Raw genomic sequence first — 23,748 nt, forward strand, 5'->3', positions numbered from 1 at the left:
CAATGCTTTTAAAAGCCAGAGGTGCCTTAGTGTGAGTTATGTGAATATTTCTGTTGGATTCTTACATGTTTCATTACTTTAGTGTTTAGTGGGATTGCTTTTTAGTGTCTGGTAGTGGGAAGTCTTCTAATAAGACCAAATATAGTTTTATGAAGACTTTTGCAACTTTACAATGTTCCTTGAAGATGTGTGTCTGAGCAGAAGCAGGAAGTACCTACATTCCAACACTCAAAGTGGTGAAATTAAAGTGCGTAGCCTTCCTTTTAGTCTGTGTATGTGTGTATGTGTGCCTGTGGCTGTGTGGTAGGTGAAACTCTCTTTTAGTCTGTGTATGTGTGTCTGTGTGGTAGGTGAAACTCTCTTTTAGTCTGTGTATGTTTGCCTGTGTGGTAGGTGAAACTCTCTTTTAGTCTGTGTACGTATGCCTGTGTGGTAGGTGAAATTCTATTTTAGTCTGTGTATGTGTGCCTGTGCACTTTGGAATTAACCAGAGAAGGGGCAGAACATGTTTTTACAGGCCATGGGTGCCTTAAGGCTAATCACATGAATTGTTTTTCTTTCGTAATATTATTAACATATTTTGTAATATGTTACATGCTTGATAACCTCTTAAATGGGGTTGGCTTGAATGTCTGGTTGTGGGATACCATGTCTCTTCATAACACAATAGTGTTCTGAAATGAATTAGGGGGTTTCTAGACTACTGCAATCTTGCCCTGTGCCTTTAAGGCAGGTGTGCACATATAACCAGGAAGAAACACAAACACTCCCACTTCTGGTGAAACGAGACCTACTTAGCTTTCCTTGTAGCCCGAACGTGTGTGACTGTGTGCTAGGTGAAACTCTCTTTTAGTCTGTGTATGTGTGCCTGTGTGGTCGGTGAAATGGCCAGTGCTTCAGTGTTTCAGGATGAGTTCTGCTGTCCTATCTGTCTGGATCTTCTGACGGACCCAGTGACTGTTACCTGTGGACACAGTTTCTGTTTGAAGTGTATTACAGGGTGCTGGGATCAGGAAGACCATAAGGGTGTTTACAGCTGCCCCCAGTGCAGAGAGACCTTCACTCCTAGACCTGTTCTTCGCAGAAACACAATGATGGCTGATGTTGTGGAGAAACTGAAGAAGACAGAAGTCCAGTCTGATGCCACGGCTCCTTCCAACGCCGGACCAGACGATGTGGAGTGTGATTTCTGCACTGGGAGAAAACACAAAGCCATTAAGTCGTGTCTAACATGCCTGGTTTCATATTGTGAAGTTCACATCCAGCCTCACTACGAAGTGCCTCGCCTAAGCAAGCACAAGCTAGTGAATGCCTCCTCCCGGCTACAAGAGAAGATCTGCTCACAACACGACAAGATCATTGAGGTGTTTTGTCGCACAGATCAGAAGTTAATATGTATGCTCTGTTCAATGGACGACCACAACGAACACAAAACTGTCTCCGCTATAGCAGAACAAACTGAGAAGCAGGTTGGTTCTCTCTCTTTCTCTTTCCATCTCTCCCTCTCTGTCTTTCCCTCTCTCTCTCCCTCTCTCTCATTGTTTGCTTGATTGAATTGAATAGAGTGAGAATAGTGATCAATCTGTATAAATCGTCAGTATTCTGTCAATACCCATCTTTTTATCTGTTGTAAATGTTGCCTTAAGCTATTGGATATTTGCCTGTGTACATTTATCCACAGAAAGTGTTGTTGGAGATGAAGAGGGACAACCAGAAGCAGATCCAGCAGAAGGAGAAGGAGGTGGAGGAGGTGAAACAAGCAAAGAAGTCTCTGCAGGTGATCACTGATAAACATGACTGATGTAAACTGTTTGTTGTACACTGTTGTTTTTGCTCCCTAGCAACCCCAGTATGTCTGAACCCTTTCGGTAAGAGTTGGGTTCTGTCGAATTAGTTTGATTTTTGAATTTCAGTTTTTACATTTCGTAAGTTCAGTTTCTTTCCCTTCTTGCGCGTTTTAAGTCTGTCTTGCTCTGCACAGACGATACTATTGAAGTTGCATGTGTTTAATCGCATGTACGTGAAAGTGAAACTTATACTACAAACAGACACTAGATGGCAGTGTAGCACATTCTCTGGACCAATGTCAAATTACTAGCCTATATTACAACACTCCCACTTAATTTTACAATTGTATTAAGTCTTTTATGCTAACATACATCACTCAGACATGAACTTAAGGCAATATTCAACTTCACAAATAATGTCAAGATAAACCCTTAACACACACACTAGCAAGTATCTTGTTATTCCTTAACTGTAAAATTAACCTTGCTATTCAGAACACAATTCAACAGCATTGAACAGTACGCCTTTTAAACTGTAGGACAAAGTCCGATCTCTCTTCTGAGATATTCACACTTCTGTCTAGGTACGGGCTTTGTCAGAATATCAGCCTTCATCTCATCTGTTGGACAGTATTTCAGCTGTATTTGTCCATTCTGCACACATTCACGAATGTAATGGTAACGAATGTCTATGTGCTTGGTTCTTGAGTGATCGACTGGATTCTTCGCTATTGCGATGGCTCCTTGGTTGTCCTCATGGATCACAGTTGGTGTAGTGTCCATTCCGAGATCACTCAGAAGTCGTTGAAGCCAGGTACATTCTTGAGCTGCCTGGCTGAGTGCGACGTACTCTGCCTCAGCAGATGAGAGTGCAACTGTTGACTGCTTTTTACTGAGCCAACTCACTGCTCCTCCACCCAGCAGAAAAAAAACATTGCCTGTTGTTGAGTGACGATCATCTTGATCTCCTGCCCAGTCAGCATCTGAGAATCCGATCAACGCTCCAGATTCTGATCTTTCATACTTGAGAACAAGATTCAATGTCCCTTTCAGGTATCGAAGAATTCTCTTGACAGCAGTCAAGTGTGCTGCATTTGGATCTGCATTGAACTTTGATACAGCACTCCCTGCTTGTGCTATGTCTGGCCTTGTAGCCATTGCAGCATACAGCAGACTTCCTACCATGGACTGGTAAGTGCTTGGGTTCACAGGCTTACTTACGCCATCAATTTTTTTCAGCTTGACGTTTGCGTCAGCTGGAGTTGCAACGGGATTGGCATTGTCCATTTTATACTTTCGAAGTATTGCTTCAATGTAATGCTTCTGATGAAGAAACACACAATTCTTCTCATGATCTTGGACAACAGAGATGCCCAGGATGTAGGACAGCTCTCCCATGTCTTTCATCTTGTAACGCTTCTTCAGTGCAACTTTCAGTTCATTCATGCTTTCTTTTGACTCAGTAATCAGAATCAGATCATCTACATACACAGCTAGTATCTCTAACTCCTGTTGAGATCTCACAAACACACAGGGATCTGATGTACTCTGTTTGAAGCCTAGGTCTTTCATGAATTCTGTGAAAGTCTTGTTCCAGCAACGAGGAGATTGCTTCAGTCCATATATGGACTTCTTGAGCTTGCACACTAGATGTTCCTGTCCTGCTTTCACGTAGCCCTCCGGTTGCTCCATGTAACTTTCCTCTTCTAGATGTCCATTCAGGAATGCAGTTACTACATCCATCTGGTGTACGTGTAGATTATTCTGGACAGCAAAGGCAAGTAAGGTACGAATTGAGCTGAAACGTACCACAGGTGAGAAGGTTTCATCATAGTCAGCACCATACTTCTGTGAGTAACCCTTGGCAACGAGTCTGCATTTGTATCTTTCCACTCGTCCATCACTATGATGCTTTACTTTGAACACCCATCTTGATCCTATGGCCTTTCTATCTCTTGGCAAGTCAACTAAATCCCACGTTTCATTTTCCAGCAGCGACTCATATTCCAGGTCAGCCGCTTCCTGCCATTCCTTTGCATTTGATGTCATTAATGCCTCTTTGAGTGTGATTGGTTCTGTGACATGACAAACATTGGCATAATGATCAACAGTCACTACATCAGCATACTCATCATATCCGTATCTTGTTGGAGCTTTTCTGATTCTGCTACTCTCTCTCATAGCTTCACTGACAGTAGCCTCGTCAGCTGGTGCTCCTGTCTCTTCCGTCTCATTGTCTAAACAAGAAATGTCCACTTCCTGTTTCCAGTTGAAGTCTGATTCGTTAAAGACAACATCTCGACGAATTAGAATTCTCCTTTTGTCTTCGTCCCACAGACGATAGCCTTTGGCATTGTTTGCATATCCAACAAAACGAAGTTTCACAGCTTTCTTGTCCAGTTTTCTTCTCTCTATTTCTGGTACATGTGCATAAGCAACACAGCCAAACACTCTCATGTGACTCAGATCTGGCTTTTTGCCACACCATCTTTGATAGGGCGTACCTTCCTTCAGAACAGATGTGGGTAGCCTGTTCTGTATGTAAGCTGCAGTTGCCACAGCTTCCGCCCAGTACATCTTTGGCAATTTAGCATGAGCTAACATACTTCTGGCTGCTTCGACTAGTGTCCTATTTTTTCTTTCTGCAACACCATTTTGCTGTGGTGCATATGGTACAGTCATTTCATGGTGAATACCTTGATCCTTCAAGTATCCCTGAAATTCTCTGGATGTGTATTCTCCTCCATTGTCTGTTCTCAATCTAATGAGGTTTCTGCCACACTCATTGGTGAATGTTTTCTCAAACTCCTTGAATTTGCTAAGCACCTCACTCTTTTGTTTCATGAAGTATACTTTGCAGCATCTTGAGTAGTCATCAATGAAAGTTACAAAGTATTTCGATCCACTTACAGATTCAGTCTGCATGGGACCACAGACATCACTATGAACTAGCTGTAGCTTGTGCTTGGTACGAATTTCTCCCAGTGGTTTGTATGGCTTTCGAGACAGTTTACCTTCAACACATGCTTCACAGAAGGGTAATTCTTTCTCTGCACAAAAGTCCACACCTTTCGTCAGTTTTTTCAGTTCTTTCAATTTGGTCGTGTGACCCAGTCTCTGATGCCATAGACTGGCAGCTACTGATGCACTTGATGCACCGTGACAGACAGATGAGCTTCCTTCGACATCCAGTTGATAAATCCCATCAGCTCTTTGTGTCCCCATTCCACAAAGATCTCCATCTTTTCCACGTATGTAGCAACGAGACTTATTGAACTTCACTGTATTTCCTTTTCTGACAGCAGCTCCCACTGAGAAAAGATTTCCAGACAACTTGGGAACATACAGCACATCATACATGTTGACAGTTTTTATATCGCTGATTTTGAATGTCATTCTCAATTTTACGTTTCCAAGTCCTAGGGCGTCAACCACCCTGCCATCACCAAGTTTGACTGACTGTGGTTTTGGAAATTCCTGGTAATCTTGTAGAATCTCTCTGTGACATGTCATGTGCTTTGATGCACCAGAGTCTATCAACCACTCAACCTGTTGTGGTATCTCATTCTGATTTTTCTCTTTAGCAACAAAGGCACTCTCAGACGAATTATCTGCATCTTCACACACCATGCTTTTGGCCTTGTGGGTTTTATTGGTCTTTTTCCAACTTTTACAGTCCCGTTTCAGGTGACCTTCCTTCCCACAATTGTAGCATCGATATGAGCTATATTTGTCTGCTCCCACTGCCTTGGGATTAGCCTGCATTTCTCCATATACTTGTGTTGACATGGCTGATGCACCTCCTGATGCACTAGCACTAGCACCACCATCATTAGCATGCACACGCTTTTGCTCTTCATTTATCAGCGCTTGCTGTACAAACTGCAATGTTAAATTATCCATTTTTGTCTCTAGTGCAGTGACAATTGTTGCATAGCTTGGTGGCAGGCTACCTAGCAGTGTTACAATCTGATCTTCTTCAGCAATCTGAGTACCTATTGCTCCTAGCTTATCAGTCAGTTCCTTCATTCGTTTCAAATGTTCAGTAATATTTTCTCCATCTTTCATTTCACATCTGAAATATTTCTTCTTGAGAAACAACTTATTAGCAAGAGTGTCTCTTTCAAAGTGTCCTCTTAGCGTGTCCCACGCTTCTTTTGGAGTCTGACAGCTTGTTATTAGGTACAATTGGGGTGTACTTACATTCAGCACTAGCACAGAAAATGCCCTCTCTTTCCGTTTCTGGAATTCTGCTCGAGTCTGTGCATTAGCATCTGCTGCTACGGTATCCGTCTCCATGACCATGCTCCATAGCCCTTTCGCCTTCAGAAAGTGTTCAATCTGAAATTTCCACGTTGCCCAGTTCTCTGGTCCACTCAGCTTCTCAATAAACAGCTTATCTTCCATTGTGAATCCCACAACACTGTTTAAGCAACACAAATTCCGTGTAAAACAGCCTTTTTAGCGACGCTCTGGGCCCATAACCTATTGAAGTTGCATGTGTTTAATCGCATGTACGTGAAAGTGAAACTTATACTACAAACAGACACTAGATGGCAGTGTAGCACATTCTCTGGACCAATGTCAAATTACTAGCCTATATTACAACAGATACAAGCATAGACACACACATCTTTGCAGGTCTACAGGCTAAGAATTTTCTTTTTTAAACAGTGACCAGAAAATGAGCTGATATGAGTGCTCCTGTCTTATTAACAGGCCTCTGCACAAAAAGCTGATGAGGACACAGAGAGGATCTTCACCGAGCTGATCAGCTTCATGGAGAAAAAACGCTCTGAGGCGAAAGAGTCGATCAGAGCTCAGGAGAGGGCAGAGGTGAGTCGAGCTGAAGGACTCCTGAAGCAGCTGGAGCTGGAGATCGCTAAGCTAAAGAACAGAGATGCTAAGATGGAGCAACTCCAGCCAATTGAGGACCCCATTGATTTCCTTCAGGTAACACTACTAGCACTCTGGTCACCTACAGAGAGTCTTGACTCGCCATAATTAGATGGGTTCTATCAAGACCCTCTCTTGTCATCATACAGAAAAGCCCACCCAACACAGTGTGAAGCTACACCTGCCTAAAATGGCACATACAGAGCTGAACTACAGTGCTGTATTTAGGAGAGATAGTAATGTGCATGCAGTGTTAAATCATTTCCTGTCTTGTTATATGAACAATTTCCCGAAAATAGTTGATGTTTATGGTGTGCATGTATCCATTTATGGAAAATGTTGGGTGTGTGTGTTTTAGGATTCATAGTGAAACCTGCAACCCTTCACCTCTGAGACCAATGGTCACCTTTTTATCTCGTCCTCACGGCCTGTGATCTGTCTGTTTGATCCCCTGTAGAGTTTCCAGTCACACTTCCCCTCCTCACCTGTGGCTAAGAACCTTCCCACTTTTAATCCACCCGGCAGGAACAAGATGAAATCAGTGCCTTTGCTTCTGAGAAAAGAGAAACCAAAACAGCTCTCTCTCAGTGACATGACGAAATCAGTGTCTCCGTCTCTGAAAGAGAAATCAAAACAGTTCTCTCTCAGTGACATGACGAAATCAGTGTCCCTGTCTCTGAAAGAGAAACCAAAACTGTTTTCTTTCAGTCCCGTAATGAAATCAGTGTCTCCGTCTCTGAAAGAGAAAACAAAACAGTTCTCCTTCAGTGAAGTGATGAAATCAGTGTCTCCGTCTCTGAAAGAGAAAACAAAACAGTTCCTCCTGGACATACTTAGAGGTAAGCATCTTCAAAACGACATGTAACAAGCCTGTAAAGCCGAAACTAGGACCTAGAAACAGAGACCAAAGAGGGCTGGGAAGGACCTTTTAAAGATAACCTACATTTTCAATGTTCATAATTTTCTTATTATGAGTAAGGCCTGGTTCGCTGCTTTGATATTCTCCAATGTTTTCTAGGATATAACTATACTGTAACTTAAAGGGGACCTCTTATGCTCATTTTCAGTGTTTAGAATTTTATTTTTGGGTAAAATGTGCTTCAATGCTTCCAAAAACATAATTTTTCTCTGAAACACTCAGACTATTAGAGCTCGTGTGGCTTTAAGCTTCCCTCCCGAAGAGCCCGTTTTGATCTGATTGGTCAGCTCTCCCATTCTGTCCTTATTGGTCAACTGCCAGAGAGGTTGAAGAGACCTTCATGCCTGCGCAATACAGCACAAAACTGAAGTGAATATTACCTGACATTTGATGATTTCCAAAGTAAAGTAGTGCTCGAACATTATGCAAAATGATTTGTTTGATAATAAATTATCCGAAGGTTATGATTTAAAAATATTTAGATTGATTAAATTGAACTCTTTTGTGTTGTTTCTTTCATAGGCCAGGCAAATTAACTCATTTTGGAGCCAAAAATAGAATTAATTGTAAAATCATTTTTTTCAGCATAGATCATTTCTATGAGGTGTCCAGAACAACATACTAAAAGTCAGAAGAAATCCTAGTTGAGGAAATATATTTAATTCTCATCAATCTGAGATGTGTGCTAATAATGCATGGCAAAAATAGGCCTCAAAAATGTATTTTTTTCCTTTACTCCTACCACAATAAAACTTTACATAGTAAAAGTATATATGAAAAGTAACTTTTTTTGTATTACAAGTTTCTTTTGAAATGAATTTAAATATGCACATGAGCGTCACACTTATTGAATATGTCCTAATTGCATAGGCAGAAACACCATACCCCTGGCAGGTAGTACCAAGCCAGGCAGTTTTCAGGTTAGAGGCCAGTCTAAAAGCAGCATTGCCATCTCCCATTGGCAGTAGGATGATTGGATGAAGATTGGGCCGATGTATTTGTCATACATATGAATGGTGTTTCTGCCCATGGACATATTCAATAAGTGTGGAGCTCATGTGCATATTGAAATTAATTTCAAAAGAAACTTGTAATACAAAAAATATTACTTTTCATGGGTACTTTTATTGTGTAAAGTTTCATTTTGATAGGAGTAAAGGAAAAACAATTTTTTTGGAGGTGTATTTTTGCCATGCATTATTAGCACACATCTCAGATTGATGAGAATTAAATATATTTCCTCAACTAGGATTTCTTCTGACTTTTAGTATGTTGTTCTGGACACCTCATAGAAATGATCTATGCTGAAAAAAAATATTTTACAATTAGTCGTAAAACGCTATTTTGCCTGGACTATTAAGGCACAATTTATTTTTAAGTTGTTGCCTTACAAATCATTACAGCGTCTGGTGCTTTCCAAGCTGTTCACGGTTTTGCAACAATTCAATTCCGATGAATTTAATTTATATAGTGCTTAAACAATAAAATTGTCTCAAGGCACTTTACAGAGCCCAACACACATGCATTTCTCTGCAGGCAAGCAGAACTCGGCATAATGCTGCGGGTATTAGAAACTAAGAATGCTAGCCTAGTTAGCATTGTAATTATAAATCCACCTCCACACTGTTCAAACTGTTTAATCGAAAAAAACTGTTGCCATATCTCCAAATATTTTAGGTAAAAGTGGGCCTGTAGCTGATTAGTAACATCATTATGACATTACAAGTGTGTCCATTTTGATTTGTTGGAAAATTAGCCTTGTTAGCGAGAAGCCTTCAGGTGAGCACTGGGTATAGCTTAGCTACAGCCAACACCTCCACACTTGAACACTCCTTTTTTAAAACACGATGGTGGAGGGGATGAATTTGGTGTGAGATCTTAACAGATAATGGTGATGAGGAACAGGTGAGGCATGACTATGACCAGCATCCTAGGAGTAGGTGACACCAATATGGAGAAGTTTTCTGTTATTCAGACATCAGTCACACATAACTGCCTCTTCTCCTTTCATAGTCACAGGCTTCATGAAGGGGGACACGGTCAGACTGAAAACTCCTGTGATCGTCGGCAAGACTTTACAATGTGATATTATCACTGGATACGGGTACAACCAACACAATTATGACATCACTGTCAGTGGTGTGGGTGAGGTAACAGGTAAGACCCTTATGGATTTACACTCACTTACATCACTTTCAATGCATGCAGAAGTACTGGTGTAAATGATTCATGTGGACAATATAACAATAAATAAATTAGCATTCTATTTACATGAGAATTTGTACGAAAAGAAACGTATTACCAATCATATACAGTACTACTATTGTGCTAAATAAATGACAAATGGATTCTCTTAGGTTTTACAGGGCCCGATACCGTGACCGTTAAGTTTCCTGAGCTGCCTGGTTGGAAGGGCAGTTCTTCTCAGCTGGAACTGGTATTCGCGATAAATAATGATGATCATGATCATGATGATTTCTTACTTCCTATTTTCCCCTGACATTTATTTTGGACCGACCAAAACCACCCTGTCCCTCTATCCTAATGCTCTGCTGATGCTCTATGCAAATACCTTTGTCCTTTATTTTATGTAACATAATGAACAGGTGCAAAGATCACATCTTGAAATCATTCATGAATCGATTTCTTCACTCTTCTTTCTGCCTTTGTTAGCGTGTAACAATCTCCATATTATGATCAACTAATAGTGTATGTCACTTTTGCAGTTTCACAGTAGAATGGAATTTATTAATACAATTTATTAACAATGCAGCCTATATGTCAATGCGGCAATGCCTTTGTTTCTTGCTCATTAAGTTTAATCCAAAGAAGAATTACAACCTGTTAATCAGTTAAAGCAGGGGTTTACTGTACTGTACTCTAGATCAGGGGTTTTCAAATGGTGTGGTCCCAGGGACCACTATTCTGACTAGAAAGTAAACCGCGGACCACTGTTGTGCCTGCGCGTGCGTGCGTGTGTGTATGCGTGCGTGCGTGTGTGTGTGCGCGTGTGTCCATGCGTGTGTGTGTGGAGAGAGGGGAGACCTGTCAGTGTGATATCTGCATGGTGAAGTACACACAGCTGTCTATTCGTGGCGAAATGGTAGACAGCAACAGTCTCACATCATTCCCTGGTTAAAGCCTTGCCCTGTACTTATTCTTCAAGTACGCCAGTGTAGAAAAAACGCTCTCACACAGATAGGTAGTTGGAAAGGGCAAAAGACACCTCATTGCTTTTGCAGCTAGCTCTGAAAATTCTGTCTGGCAACTTATCCAGAACTTAAGTCATATGAAAATCACGCAACATCTGTTGCATGTACTCAATAGGCTTGGCATTCAAGAAAATGTGATGCATCTCCATATGCCGCAATAGTTTTGACAGTAATGTTTAGGGGTGGGAATCTCTTGGCACCTCACGATTCGATTCGATTCGATTCCGATTCAGAGGTCAACGATTCGATTCTAAACCGATTCTCGATTCTAAACCGATTATCGATTATCAATTCTAAACCGATAAAACGATTATCGATGCATCTCAATTTTTAAAACATTTGAGTTTGCTACTCAGAGTCTCAAATCACTTCCTACTTTGTGTTTGATAATTAAAGAAAATCAACAGATCTATTTTTTTATTAGAGAAAAAGTTTTTCCTTGTTACAATTATGACTTTCTATGAACAATCCAATCGATGCAGCTTGCATTTCAACACAAAATGAATGTGTAAAAAAAAAAATAATAAATAATAATTTATTATTTTTTTTATTCAAAAATCGATTATGAACTTTTCTGAATAGAGACAGAATCGTTCTAGAGAGAATCGAGAGAAATCGAAAAAGATTTTTTTCCCCCACCCCTAGTAATGTTGAACACACGAAACACAGTAGTACCTCCTCTCCTGCCCTGTCTGTCGTCACTGTAAATCTGTATTTGATGTATTCCTCATTGTATTTTCTTTTTCTTTTTTTACTTTGTTTCCCTGTATCCTGTGAAGGTGTAGCTTTGTTGGAGGCCTGTCCTTGTCCCTATGTCGTGGCAGTCTGTCCCTCTGTCACTCTCCTCACTAAAAAACGATCCATTGGTGCTTCTGACCAGCTAACTCGACGTTAGAACGAAATGTTAGCTAAGGACAGTAGATAACTTCAGTCGTTCACCAAAAGTATTACTTTTTCGACTAAACTTCAAAAGTACACGTAGGCTATGCTTTACTGCAGATGCTTGTCAACTTCATAATATGCGTATGGCGTGACGTTAGGGACACAACGCATTAACATTAGCAAAGCACAGGCTACCATAGACTGGATAGGTGCAGGGCTACATTCTGTCAGCGTGAATCTCCTTTATATTATTTTAGACATATTTTTCTTATTTTAGATCATTTTCACGATATTCAAGAGTAATCTGGAAATGTCTTGAAATATCAAAGCGAATTTATAAGGACCCCCTGCAATGCCGTCGTGGACCACCAGGGGGCCGTGGACCCCCGGTTGAAAACCCATGAGTTAAAGACTTAAGATGTTCTTTGAATTAATTTTGTTGTCATGTAAGGGTAGGTGCAAAGTAATGCACATTATATATCACAGTTTTATCAGTGCCGATGTTGAAGTATATTTTACCTTGAGGCTTTATGAATAAACAAATGAATGCATTAATTAATGTTTGTTTATGTTGTCTTTTACTTGAGTGTCATCAAGAAATGATAGAGGATCAGATGGGGAGACACAAGGGGGTTTTAGGGTCTACGGTACAGTGTGTGTGTGTGTGTGTGATTGCGTGCTGTGTGTGCATATGTGTGTGTCAGCCTGAAACGGCTAAAGAGCGTCTCAGCCAACAGAAAGAGGATATTTTATTTTAGTACCACCTAGACAAGGAATCATGAATTAGGGTGACTAGTCATCACGATCATGGCATGGACATGGTCCTTTCTCAGCGATGGAAGATAGCAATATGTTGGTCACAGGTCGTAGCAACAGTGATAGGAAATACATGTGATTTGTTGGTTCGGTTCCCATCTGAAACAAAGACTAGGAGATCGCATAATAGGTTAGTGGTGCGGGTGAATATTGGAGATACTCCCCCGACTTCTTTTTTGTGTATGTTTTGCTGACTATGTCTGCCGGCATGATGAAAAAAAAAGAATACGCCTGGTTGTATCTTAAGTAATTAAGTAATAGTAATAATTTTCTGTGTCTCAAACACACAGGTAAAAGCATTTATTGTCAATTTACACAGTATACTATTAATACATTGGTGTTACTATTGGTGTTTAGAAGTCAGTACTTCTGTAATTTAGCTAGTTAATTAGTTAGTTTAAGACCATTGGTAGTCACTAAACTACAGAGCTGAGATGGAGAAACTTGGAGAAACCAATTTTCACAAGGTAACACTTAAAGGCATCTGCAGAGGATGTTAGCTCTCAAATATTCCCTGCTGGGTGGCAGATATTAAGAACCTCTAGAACCTCCTTCAGTCATAATTGTAATAATATAGCGGGGTCTAATAGCAGCTTGTGTGTGTTATCGGCTACGTTCGCGTAGTCATGTCTATCTAATCCAATCTAATTCAGTTGTAATTGTAGCAGAACCCTTGACGTAAGGGCTTCAGGGCACAGTTAGATTGGAGATATTAAGAACCTCTAAATGTTCTTCAGTTGTAATTGTAGCAGAACCCTAGATAAGGGCTTCAGGGCCCGCTCTCTGTCCCATACGGTCCCCTGTAGAGTTTGGGTTTGTAGGTGAAACCGGGGTTGTTACATTAGTTTAATTAAATCAGTCTCATAAAATGTAATAATCATTAATTTTAGTATTTAATATTTTATAACTAAATTACTATAATAATGGAAAACTCTAGCTGTACCACTATGCTACAGTCTTAGTATGGTATTACAATACTAACGTATTACAATCTCAATGCAAGTCTATAACACTTCATGAAAACAACTAGACAAGTGAAGGCAATCAGAGTATTTGGTTGGCGGAAAATGTCTTTCAGTGGAATATTGGAACAATAACAGGCAAGACAATTGTTTGAGTCTAAAATAAACAATTTATTAAAAGTAACAAACAGGAATTAATGGCTAATATTAAATCAGGTATAATCACATAAACACTGGAGTAAAACAATTGAACAAGGCACAAAGTGGAATTGGGAAGTTGGGTAGTGAGGTAGTCTGTTTCAGGAATGCAGAGGAGGATGCGTTAGCTTCCTCGTCTCTGTCTGTGTGTGTGTGTGTGTGTGTGTGTGTGTGTGAGCGGGTGCGTGCGTGTGTGAGCGGGTGCGTGTGTGGGTATGCGAAGTTGCGAGTAATCCCCCTCTCAATGGAGAGATGGGGGAAGTGAGAGGGAGGCTTTGCGCAAGCGCACAGGCGATAGATGCTGTGTGCGTGAAGTAAAGAGTGCGTCAGGCCCCAACTAGATGGAGAATGGTCACCGGATGCTGCTGCAGGTCCGAGACCTGAACTCTATGTTTCTTATGCGCCAATTTAGTTGGGGGGAGGTGCACAGAGTAAAGAATGCCTGAACAAAGGATTCTTGCCTTAAGGACTAAATCCAAGCTAGGCCTTAATTCAATACAAGATATTTAACAACACTGAAATCGCGATGTATGCGTGTATATGTTCAGGTGGTGATGTAAAGGGAGTTAGAGAGAGAGAGAGGGGGGGGGGCGGGGGGGGGGGGGGTGCATACACAATCTATCTAACAAATAGCTAAAAGAACCAAGCAAGATTATCAGCGGTCAAGGACCGTGTAGACTGTGAATTTCAGATTGCATTTAGATCTTAATGAAATAAAATAACCACAATTCTCACATAGATTAAAACATACGTATAAAACTAAATTCTACCCAGATATTAGCCTTACTTGGATCGCTCTTGAATGGCGACCAAGATGTTTTCTGCAGGACTTCCGATGAGCAGCGTGGGACGCAGATTCGTGGAAGTTGCCAGGACCTTCTTAGCTCGTCAGCTGAAACTCGGGACGGCCTGGTGGTCGTTGAGGAGTCTCGAAGGGAATGAAAGTTCTTTTCGTCGACGTGAATGGATGAGGAGGGAACCGGTAGTACTATCGATGTAAACTCAGGTTGCAATTAAACGATTTCAAGTAGATTGGAACTTTGATCAGAAGTTCTATGGGCTACGTGTCGTCGTGTCGTCCTTTGTCCTGATGAGAATTCTTCTGTAGAGTCTGGTATCTCTATTTGTGAATGGAATTCACTGCTGCAAAAACCACCGCGAGAGAGAAAGAAATTCTGGTTTGCTGCTGCTTTAAAGGGAAAAATGCGTCACCCTTTTTTATTACCTTGTTGCGACCAATGCTGAGTCAATGAAATGTAGATAAGGAATAAAGGTGATAAGGGGACTCTGAGTAATGTAGTCTATGGTGGGACCACCTACAGGTTCAAGCCTCACCTATCAGACCCGACGGCTCTCTTCAGGCCCTTCAGGAACACCAGGGTCAGGTGTGCTTCTTTTGGGTTGCTGTTGGACTCTGCTGCTGATGCCACCTCCTTCAGTGCATGAAAGCACCAGCTCACATCATTCCCAACATCTGCTCTCTCACATCATTCCCAACATCTGCTCTTTCACATCATTCCCAACATCTGCTCTCTCACATCATTCCCAACATCTGTTCAAATGAACTGTATCACATTATTCCCAACATCTGTTCAAATGAAATGTATTACATTATTCCCAACATCTGTTCAAAAGAACTATATAACTTAATTCTGAACATCTGTTCAAATGAACTGTGTGGTAGATGAAACTCTCTTTTAGTCTGTGTATGTGTGCCTGTGTGGTAGGTGAAACTATCTTATAGTCTGTGTATGTTTGCCTGTGTGGTAGGGGAAACTCTCTTTTAGTCTGTGTATGTTTGCCTGTGTGGTAGGGGAAACTCTCTTTTAATGTGTGTATGTGTGCCTGTGCACTTTGGAATTAACCAGAGAAGGGGCAGAACATGTTTTTACCGACCATGGGTTCCTTAAGGCTAATCACATGAATTATTTTTCTTTTGTAATATTATGTTGTGGCTAATTACTCTTTATCTTTTCAATCAGAAGACTAGAGACTGGTTGTAGAAATCTAGAAGTTTGTATTGCAGTCACTAATGTAGCAATAAAGGACAGGTTCCATGGCTCGTCTCTGGGTGTGAAAACGCTACAGGCTCTTCTTAAGGCCTCAACTCTGAGAGTTTCTCCGTGGCTTGTTCTGTATGGCTGCTTGCCAAACCCAATCAGAATGATCTTATCTTAATCTTGCATAAGTGGTTATGCCCATGGTGCATACCCTCTTTGTGTAGGCTATGTTTCTTACAGGCCGAAGAGGGGCCTCTGGACTTGTAATAAATCTCTTCTATGGTATCTATGGTATGTACTCCAGACGTTTTAGAGCAGGATGTTTTGTTCTTACTGCAGACACACTCTAAGAAACCTCTTCACATAAAAAATATCCTACAATTATTAACATATTTTGTAATATGTTACATGCTTGATAACTTCTTAAATGAGGTTGACTTGAATGTCCGGTTGTGGGATACAATGTCTCCCAACAACACAATAGTTTTCTGAAATGAATTAGGGAATTTCTAGAATTCTGCAATCTTGCCCTGTGCCTTTAAGGCAGGTGTGCACACATAATCAGGACGAAACACAAACACTACTGTTTTGTTCTCTTCAATAAAGAACTGTATTTTATATTATTTTTATTTCCATGACGGAAATCACATTACAATGATGTTCTTTGTTAGATCCACATGTTGTTCTACTAGCTCTAACCATAGTAGCTATTCCATTATATATAAGTAACACTACTGACACCTAGTGGTCTGAGGTATAATACTACAAATCACCACAACTACCACTTCTGGTGAAACGAAACTTTTTTAGCTTTCCTTTTAGCCAGCACGTGTGTGCCTGTGTGGTAGGTGAAATGGCCAGTGCTTCAGTGTTTCAGGATGAGTTCTGCTGTTCTATCTGTCTGGATCTGCTGACGGACCCGGTGACTGTTACCTGTGGACACAGTTTCTGTTTGAAGTGTATTACAGGCTGCTGGGATCAGGCAGACCATAAGGGTGTTTACAGCTGCCCCCAGTGCAGAGCAACCTTTACTCCTAGACCTGTTATTCACAGAAGCACATTGCTGGCTGATGTTGTGGAGAAGCTGAAGAAGACAGAAGTCCAGTCTGATCACACGGCTCTTTCCAACGCCGGACCCGACGATGTGGAGTGTGATTTCTGCACTGGGAGAAAACACAAAGCCATCAAGTCGTGTCTAACATGCCTGGTTTCATTTTGTGAAGTTCACATCCAGCCTCACTATGAAGTGCCTCGCCTAAGCAAGCACAAGCTAGTGAATGCCTCCTCCCGGCTACAAGAGAAGATCTGCTCACAACACCACAAGATCATTGAGGTGTTTTGTCGCACAGATCAGAAGTTAATATGTATGCTCTGTTCAATGGACGACCACAACGGACACAAAATTGTCTCCGCTATAGCAGAACGAACTAACAAGAAGGTTAGCGCTCTCTCTCTCATTATTTGCTTAACTGAATTGTGTAAGAATAGCGATATCTGTATAAATCGTCAGTATTCTGCCAATACCCATCTTTGTATCTGTTGTAAGTGTTGCCCTAAGCTATTGGATACCTGTGGACATTTATCCACAGAAAAAGTTGTTGGAGATGAAGAGGGATAACCAGAGGCGGATCCAGCAGAAGGAGAAGGAGGTGCTGGAGGTGAAACAAGCAAAGAAGTATCTGCAGGTGATCACTGATAAACATGACTGATGTAAACTGATGTTTGTTGCACACATCTCTTGCACACTGTTGTTTTTGCCCCCTAGTATGGGGCGCCGTTTGTAAAATGTTGCACGTTCGAAAATCCTGCTCAGTTTTGGTACATTTAGCATTATCATATGGAAAAAAGCATGACGATATTCAAATGTCACTTTTTCAAGCATTTAGAGAGAAATTCATGTAAATTCATGCGATTACTTTTCCAAGGATAATTTTTGGCAGTAACACAAAGTTGTTAATTAATATAAATCTTTCATCTAAATGTTAATGTTAAATGTAAATGTAAATGTTTAATGTAAATGTTAAATCTAAACGTAAATGTTCGATGTTATATATAAATGTTAAATATAAGTGTTAAATGTAAATACAAATATCAAATGCTAAATGTAAATGTTAAATGTAAATGTTCAGTCTACATGTCAGACTTGAGACAGAACATTACAATATTTACGGTAATTCATAGCTTTCAGTCACGTGACTACAATGGATACCTTGCGGGCAAAAAGAACAGCTGAACAGCGAAGATGTCGACCAACAGTGGACATCTTCGAGCAGTGCAGCCTACTCAATTACGATCGCCATCAAACACAGATCATACCACAATAGCCAGACAGAGATATCTAGAAAAAAAATTACATTTTGGGAACCTGTGATCCCTTTACTGCACCCACTGATATTTTTATTTCTATAACGTCGTCGAAGTCCCTGCCTGATCTCCAGTTTGGAGATATTTACATCTATCTAAAAGAAAATCCGTCCCCCTACACTAGGGTGACCAGATTTCCCGGACCTAAAACCGGGACACTTTGCCCGTGACCGTAATGCTCGTGCACGCTTTTTATCCTGAACATGTGCCAGCCCAGTTCAGACATAGACATAGATTTTGCCAACAGCACACGTAGGCCTACTGTTCACAACATAATGGGGTATCTCAGTTAATATTCATGCATTTTCTATGTAGCCTACATATCTAAGAAATAATATTAAAAGACATTGAGTGAGTTAGTTTTGTGTGGGACCAACTTTATTTTTCAGAATTAAAGCATTATTTTGGAAAATGTACCCACTGAACTTGTGAAAAAGTTTGTGAAAAGGTATTTTTCATTGCATGGCAATAAACGAACTATTTTGAACTGCTGCCACAGGCTTGAACTAAAGTTATGGTGACACTTTACAGTAAGGGTACATGAATTAGGAATTATTATTGTGATTTACTTCATTCCTTTATATCTTATGAATCATCAGGATTTGACATGAGTTCATAGCCTCTCATTCATGACCTCGTGCATGAACAACACATCAACTAAAGCATTAGTTGGGTACATTATTATGCACAAGTTGTGTTCAAATCAGACTTTGCGCAGTGATGACCACATTGTTTTGCATAAACATAAATAATCATGATCATACATAAATCATAATTCATAATGATGTGCCATACCTAATGCTTTAGTTGTGTTGTTCATTTATAAGGTCACGAATGACATACTATGAACACGTCAGTTCCTGATGATTCATGGGATATTAAGGAATGCAGTAATACATAAATCATTAATGACATAATGCAATGCATAATAATACATATACTACATCAATGAATTCATGTGTGAATTCATGATAATTGTATCTTGTACCCTTAGCGTAAAGTGTTACCAGCGTTATTCCAACAACACACACACACCCTATTGGAAACATTCATTCCGTATCATTTAATTGGCTGAAAGCCTGCTGTGAAATTGGGCACAGGTGTCAGCAAAATTGTCTTCGGCATTGTCGTAGTGTAGCCTAGCTATTGATATAGCCTGACCGTTAAAACGAGACCAATAAGAAGAGGCTTTGCAACAATGTTTACAAATATACATTGTAACGCTGGCTGCACAGATTATGCAGACGCAGACCGCTACGATTGATTGACACACACACACACACACACATTGTTCAAATCATACGCTGGGCGCTTTATTAGTCTTTCTACATGGGTTTAGTTAATGATCGGGCTATAATAAGACCACATCAGCTATGTAATCGCTGACAACCGGGACAATTTCATAGTGGTTGGTGTAAACCGGGACATTTTAGCGTCCCGACAGGTTTTTGTCGGGACTCGGGACACGCAACTCAAAATCGGGACTGTCCCGGTAAAACCGGGACGTCTGGTCACCCTACCCTACACACCTCAAAAACTGAAAGCCTACAAAAGCACAGATAGTAATTTAATTTTCAGAAGGGGATGGGTTCATAACGATGTCGTCTGGAAGGTGAAAACTAATAAACATCTTCATTATCAGAGCAAAGATGATTGCCATTTAATAGCTAGCTACCACCTAGCGAGCTACATGCTGTTAGCTAGCAGCCTTTAGCCTACCCAGCACTGTTCTTTATCATTTGACACAATTTCCTGGTTAACACAAGAACAACCACCTGGTCTGGCGAATGACAACTGAAATTATCTTCCCAAGTATTTTCTACTGGCATTGTAGTATTACCAGTTGGATGACAAAATACAGAAGTATAGCCTACTTGCTTAGGTACTTGTAGCATTTACATTTAACATTTACATTTAACACTTATATTTAACAACTATATATACATCCAACATTTACGTTTATATTTAACATTTACATTTAACATTTACTTTTTTATTTAACATTTACATTTAGATGAAACATTTATATTATTCAACAACTTTGTGTTACTGCCAAACATTATCCTTGGAAAAGTTATTGCATGAATTCACATGAATATCTCTCTAAATGTTTGAAAAAGTGACATTTGAATATTGTCAAGCTTTTTTCCCCATATGATAATGCTAAATGTACCAAAACTGAGCAGGATTTTAGAACGTGCGACATTTTACAAACGGCGCCCCATACCCTAGCAACCCCAAAATGGCTGAATGCTGTGGGTTTCTGGTACTTGTTTTGTTAGGTGTTGTTTAGCTCTGCAAAGATGGCAAAAAGGCACTTGTCGTCATGTCAATGGGCTGAGGAATCCTTTGTGATGCTTGAAAATGACCTGATATCAGTGCCTCTGTCTTGTTAACAGATGTCTGCACAGGTAGCTGTTGAGGACACAGAGAAGATCTTCACGGAGCTGATCAGCTTCATGCAGAAAAAAAGGATTGAGGTAAAAATGTCTATCAGAGCTCAGGAGAAGGCAGAGGTGAGTCGAGCTGAAGGACTCCTGAAGCAGCTGGAGCTGGAGATCGCTAAGCTAAAGAACAGAGATGCTAAGATGGAGCAACTCCTGCCAATTGAGGACCCCATTGATTTCCTTCAGGTAACACTACTAGCCCTCTGGTCACCTAGAGAGAGTCTTGACTCGCCCTAATTAGATGGCTTCTATCAAGAGCCTCTTTTGTCATCATACAGAAAAGACCTTGAAGTTGGGGCTTCCAGACCTACTCTTTGTGATTTACAGTCCCCTACAGAGTTACTGTGCACCAAACACACCGGATGCATTGTTTAATTATTTCCTGTCTTGCCAATGGTATATGAAATTTCAAAATCTCATATTTTGTCCATAAATCAGTTATATGAACAATTACCCGAAAATATTTTATATTTATGGTGTGCATGCATCCATTTCTGGAAAATGTTGGGTGTGTGTGTTTGAGGATTTATAGTAAAACTCACAACCCTTCACCTCTGAGACCAATGGTCTGGATAGCACCTTTTTATCTAGTCCTCACAGCCTGTGATCTCTCTGTTTGATCCCCTGTAGAGTTTCCAGCCACACCTCACCTCCTCACCTGTGGCTAAGAACCTTCCCAAGGTTACTTTTGAAACAAAGTTCTCCTTCCGCGAAGTGATGAAATCAGTGTCTCCGTCTCTGAATGAGAAAACAAAACAGTTCCTCCAGGACATACTTAAAGGTAGGTTTCTTCAAGATGACATGTCACAAGCCTGTAAGCCTCTAAGCTTGTACCTAGAAACAGAGACCAGAGAGGGCTGGAAAGGACCTTTTAAAGAGGACCTATTATGCTCATTTTCAATGTTCATGATTTTATTATCTCCTTCTCTCTTCTGGAGTAAGGCCTGGTTTGCTTCTTTGATATTCTTTGATATTATTGTTTTTTTCAAGGATATAACTATTATTTTACTTAAAGAGGACCTTGTATGCTCATTTTCAATGCTTATAATTTTAGAATAGATGTAAATGCTTAAATGTTCCAAACACATTATTTTTCTCATACTGTCCATCTCTATTCACCCTCTAACACCCTGTTAGAGCTTGTGTGTCGTGTGCAGCTGTTTAGCAACACCATTATAACACAATATGATTCAGTTGGAAAGTTAGCCTTGTTAGCGAGATGCCTACAGCTGAGCACTGGGTCTACAGCTTTGTTACAGCCAACACGTCCACACTTGAACACTTTTTAAACATGATGGGAGAGGGGGATATTTCCCCTCACAGTGCAGCACACCGCATCTTCACAACACGGCTACAAAACTTAATGTGGTGTGAGAATCTGAACAGATGAGGCATGACTTTGACCAGCATCCTAGGAGTAGGTGACAGCAATATGGAGAAGTTTTCTGTTATTCAGATATCAGTCACACATAGCTTCCTCTGCTCCTTTCATAGTCACGGGCTTCGTGAAGGGGGACAAGGTCAAACTGAAGACTCCTGTGAACGTTGGCAGTTATCTTCATTGTAATAGTAGGCATGGACACTTGTTAGACCGACAGAGTTATGACATCACTGTCAGTGGTGTGGGTGAGGTAACAGGTAAGACCCTTATGGATTTACACCCACTTACATCACTTTCACTGCATGCAGAAGTACTGGTGTAAATGATTCATGTGGACAATCTAACAAGAAATAAATTAGCATTCTTTTTCCATGAGAATTTGTAGAATAAGAAATGTATTACCAATCATATACAGTACTACTATTGTGTTAAATAAATGACAAATTGATTCTCTTAGGTTCTACAGGGCCCGATACTGTGACCGTTAACTTTCCTGAGCTCCCTGGTTGGAAGGGGAGTTCTTCTGAGCTGGAAGTGGTATTCGCGATAAAGAAAGATCCATGATTATTTACTTCCCCTAACGTTTATTTTGGACTGACCAAGACCACCCTGTCCCTCTATCCTAATGCTCTGCTGATGCTCTATGCAAATACCTTTGTCCTTTATTTTATGTAACATAATGAACAGGTGCAAAGATCACATCTTGAAATCATTCATGAATCGATTTCTTCACTCTTCTTTCTGCCTTTGTTAGCGTGTAACAATCTCCATATTATGATCAACTAATAGTGTATGTCACTTTTGCAGTTTCACAGTAGAATGGAATTTATTAATACAATGTATTAACAATGCAGCCTATATGTCAATGCGGCAATGCCTTTGTTTCTTGCTCATTAAGTTTAATCCAAAGAAGAATTACAACCTGTTAATCAGTTAAAGCAGGGGTTTACTGTACTGTACTCTAGATCAGGGGTTTTCAAATGGTGTGGTCCCAGGGACCACTATTCTGACTAGAAAGTAAACCGCGGACCACTGTTGTGCCTGCGCGTGCGTGCGTGTGTGTATGCGTGCGTGCGTGTGTGCGCGTGTGTCCATGCGTGTGTGTGTGGAGAGAGGGGAGACCTGTCAGTGTGATATCTGCATGGTGAAGTACACACAGCTGTCTATTCGTGGCGAAATGGTAGACAGCAACAGTCTCACATCATTCTCTGGTTAAAGCCTTGCCCTGTACTTATTCTTCAAGTACGCCAGTGTAGAAAAAACGCTCTCACACAGATAGGTAGTTGGAAAGGGCAAAAGACACCTCATTGCTTTTGCAGCTAGCTCTGAAAATTCTGTCTGGCAACTTATCCAGAACTTAAGTCATATGAAAATCACGCAACATCTGTTGCATGTACTCAATAGGCTTGGCATTCAAGAAAATGTGATGCATCTCCATATGCCGCAATAGTTTTGACAGTAATGTTTAGGGGTGGGAATCTCTTGGCACATCACGATTCGATTCGATTCGATTCCGATTCAGAGGTCAACGATTCGATTCTAAACCGATTCTCGATTCTAAACCGATTATCGATTATCAATTCTAAACCGATAAAACGATTATCGATGCATCTCAATTTTTAAAACATTTGAGTTTGCTACTCAGAGTCTCAAATCACTTCCTACTTTGTGTTTGATAATTAAAGAAAATCAACAGATCTATTTTTTTATTAGAGAAAAAGTTTTTCCTTGTTACAATTATGACTTTCTATGAACAATCCAATCGATGCAGCTTGCATTTCAACACAAAATGAATGTGTAAAAAAAAAAAAAAATAATAATAATTTTTTTTTTTTTTTATTCAAAAATCGATTATGAACTTTTCTGAATCGAGACAGAATCGTT

The 23,748-nt window shown here is 40.3% G+C and overlaps 1 protein-coding gene across 3 annotated transcripts; it reads left to right on the forward strand.

Moving 5' to 3' along the window:
- Positions 1–789: 789 nt before the first annotated feature.
- On the forward strand, positions 790–22,940 carry LOC122129808 (E3 ubiquitin/ISG15 ligase TRIM25-like). Of its 3 annotated transcripts, none has more exons than XM_042704527.1 (6): positions 790–1,469; positions 17,262–17,357; positions 20,436–20,669; positions 21,114–21,264; positions 21,978–22,121; positions 22,322–22,940. In XM_042704527.1, the coding sequence occupies exons 1-6, from the start codon at positions 861–863 to the stop codon at positions 22,426–22,428; spliced, it is 1,341 nt and encodes a 446-aa protein (XP_042560461.1). In that variant the 5' UTR covers positions 790–860; the 3' UTR covers positions 22,429–22,940. The 3 variants fall into 3 exon arrangements, with proteins under 3 accessions (XP_042560461.1, XP_042560460.1, XP_042560462.1); XM_042704528.1 differs by lacking the exon at positions 790–1,469 and adding an exon at positions 16,499–17,110; XM_042704526.1 differs by lacking the exons at positions 17,262–17,357; positions 20,436–20,669; positions 21,114–21,264; positions 21,978–22,121; positions 22,322–22,940 and adding exons at positions 1,682–1,777; positions 6,507–6,740; positions 7,141–7,765.
- Positions 22,941–23,748: the final 808 nt, after the last annotated feature.

This window comes from Clupea harengus, unplaced genomic scaffold, assembly GCF_900700415.2.
Source record: "Clupea harengus unplaced genomic scaffold, Ch_v2.0.2, whole genome shotgun sequence".
Lineage (NCBI taxonomy): Eukaryota > Metazoa > Chordata > Actinopteri > Clupeiformes > Clupeidae > Clupea > Clupea harengus.

Bases quoted from the DNA above. Each gene is read 5' to 3' on its own strand.
- LOC122129808 (XM_042704526.1), top strand. From the start codon at position 861: ATGTGTGCCTGTGTGGTCGGTGAAATGGCCAGTGCTTCAGTGTTTCAG. The intron at 1,778-6,506 runs GTGATCACTGAT...TCTTATTAACAG, and splicing joins AAGCAAAGAAGTCTCTGCAG to GCCTCTGCACAAAAAGCTGA. The intron at 6,741-7,140 runs GTAACACTACTA...GATCCCCTGTAG, and splicing joins ACCCCATTGATTTCCTTCAG to AGTTTCCAGTCACACTTCCC.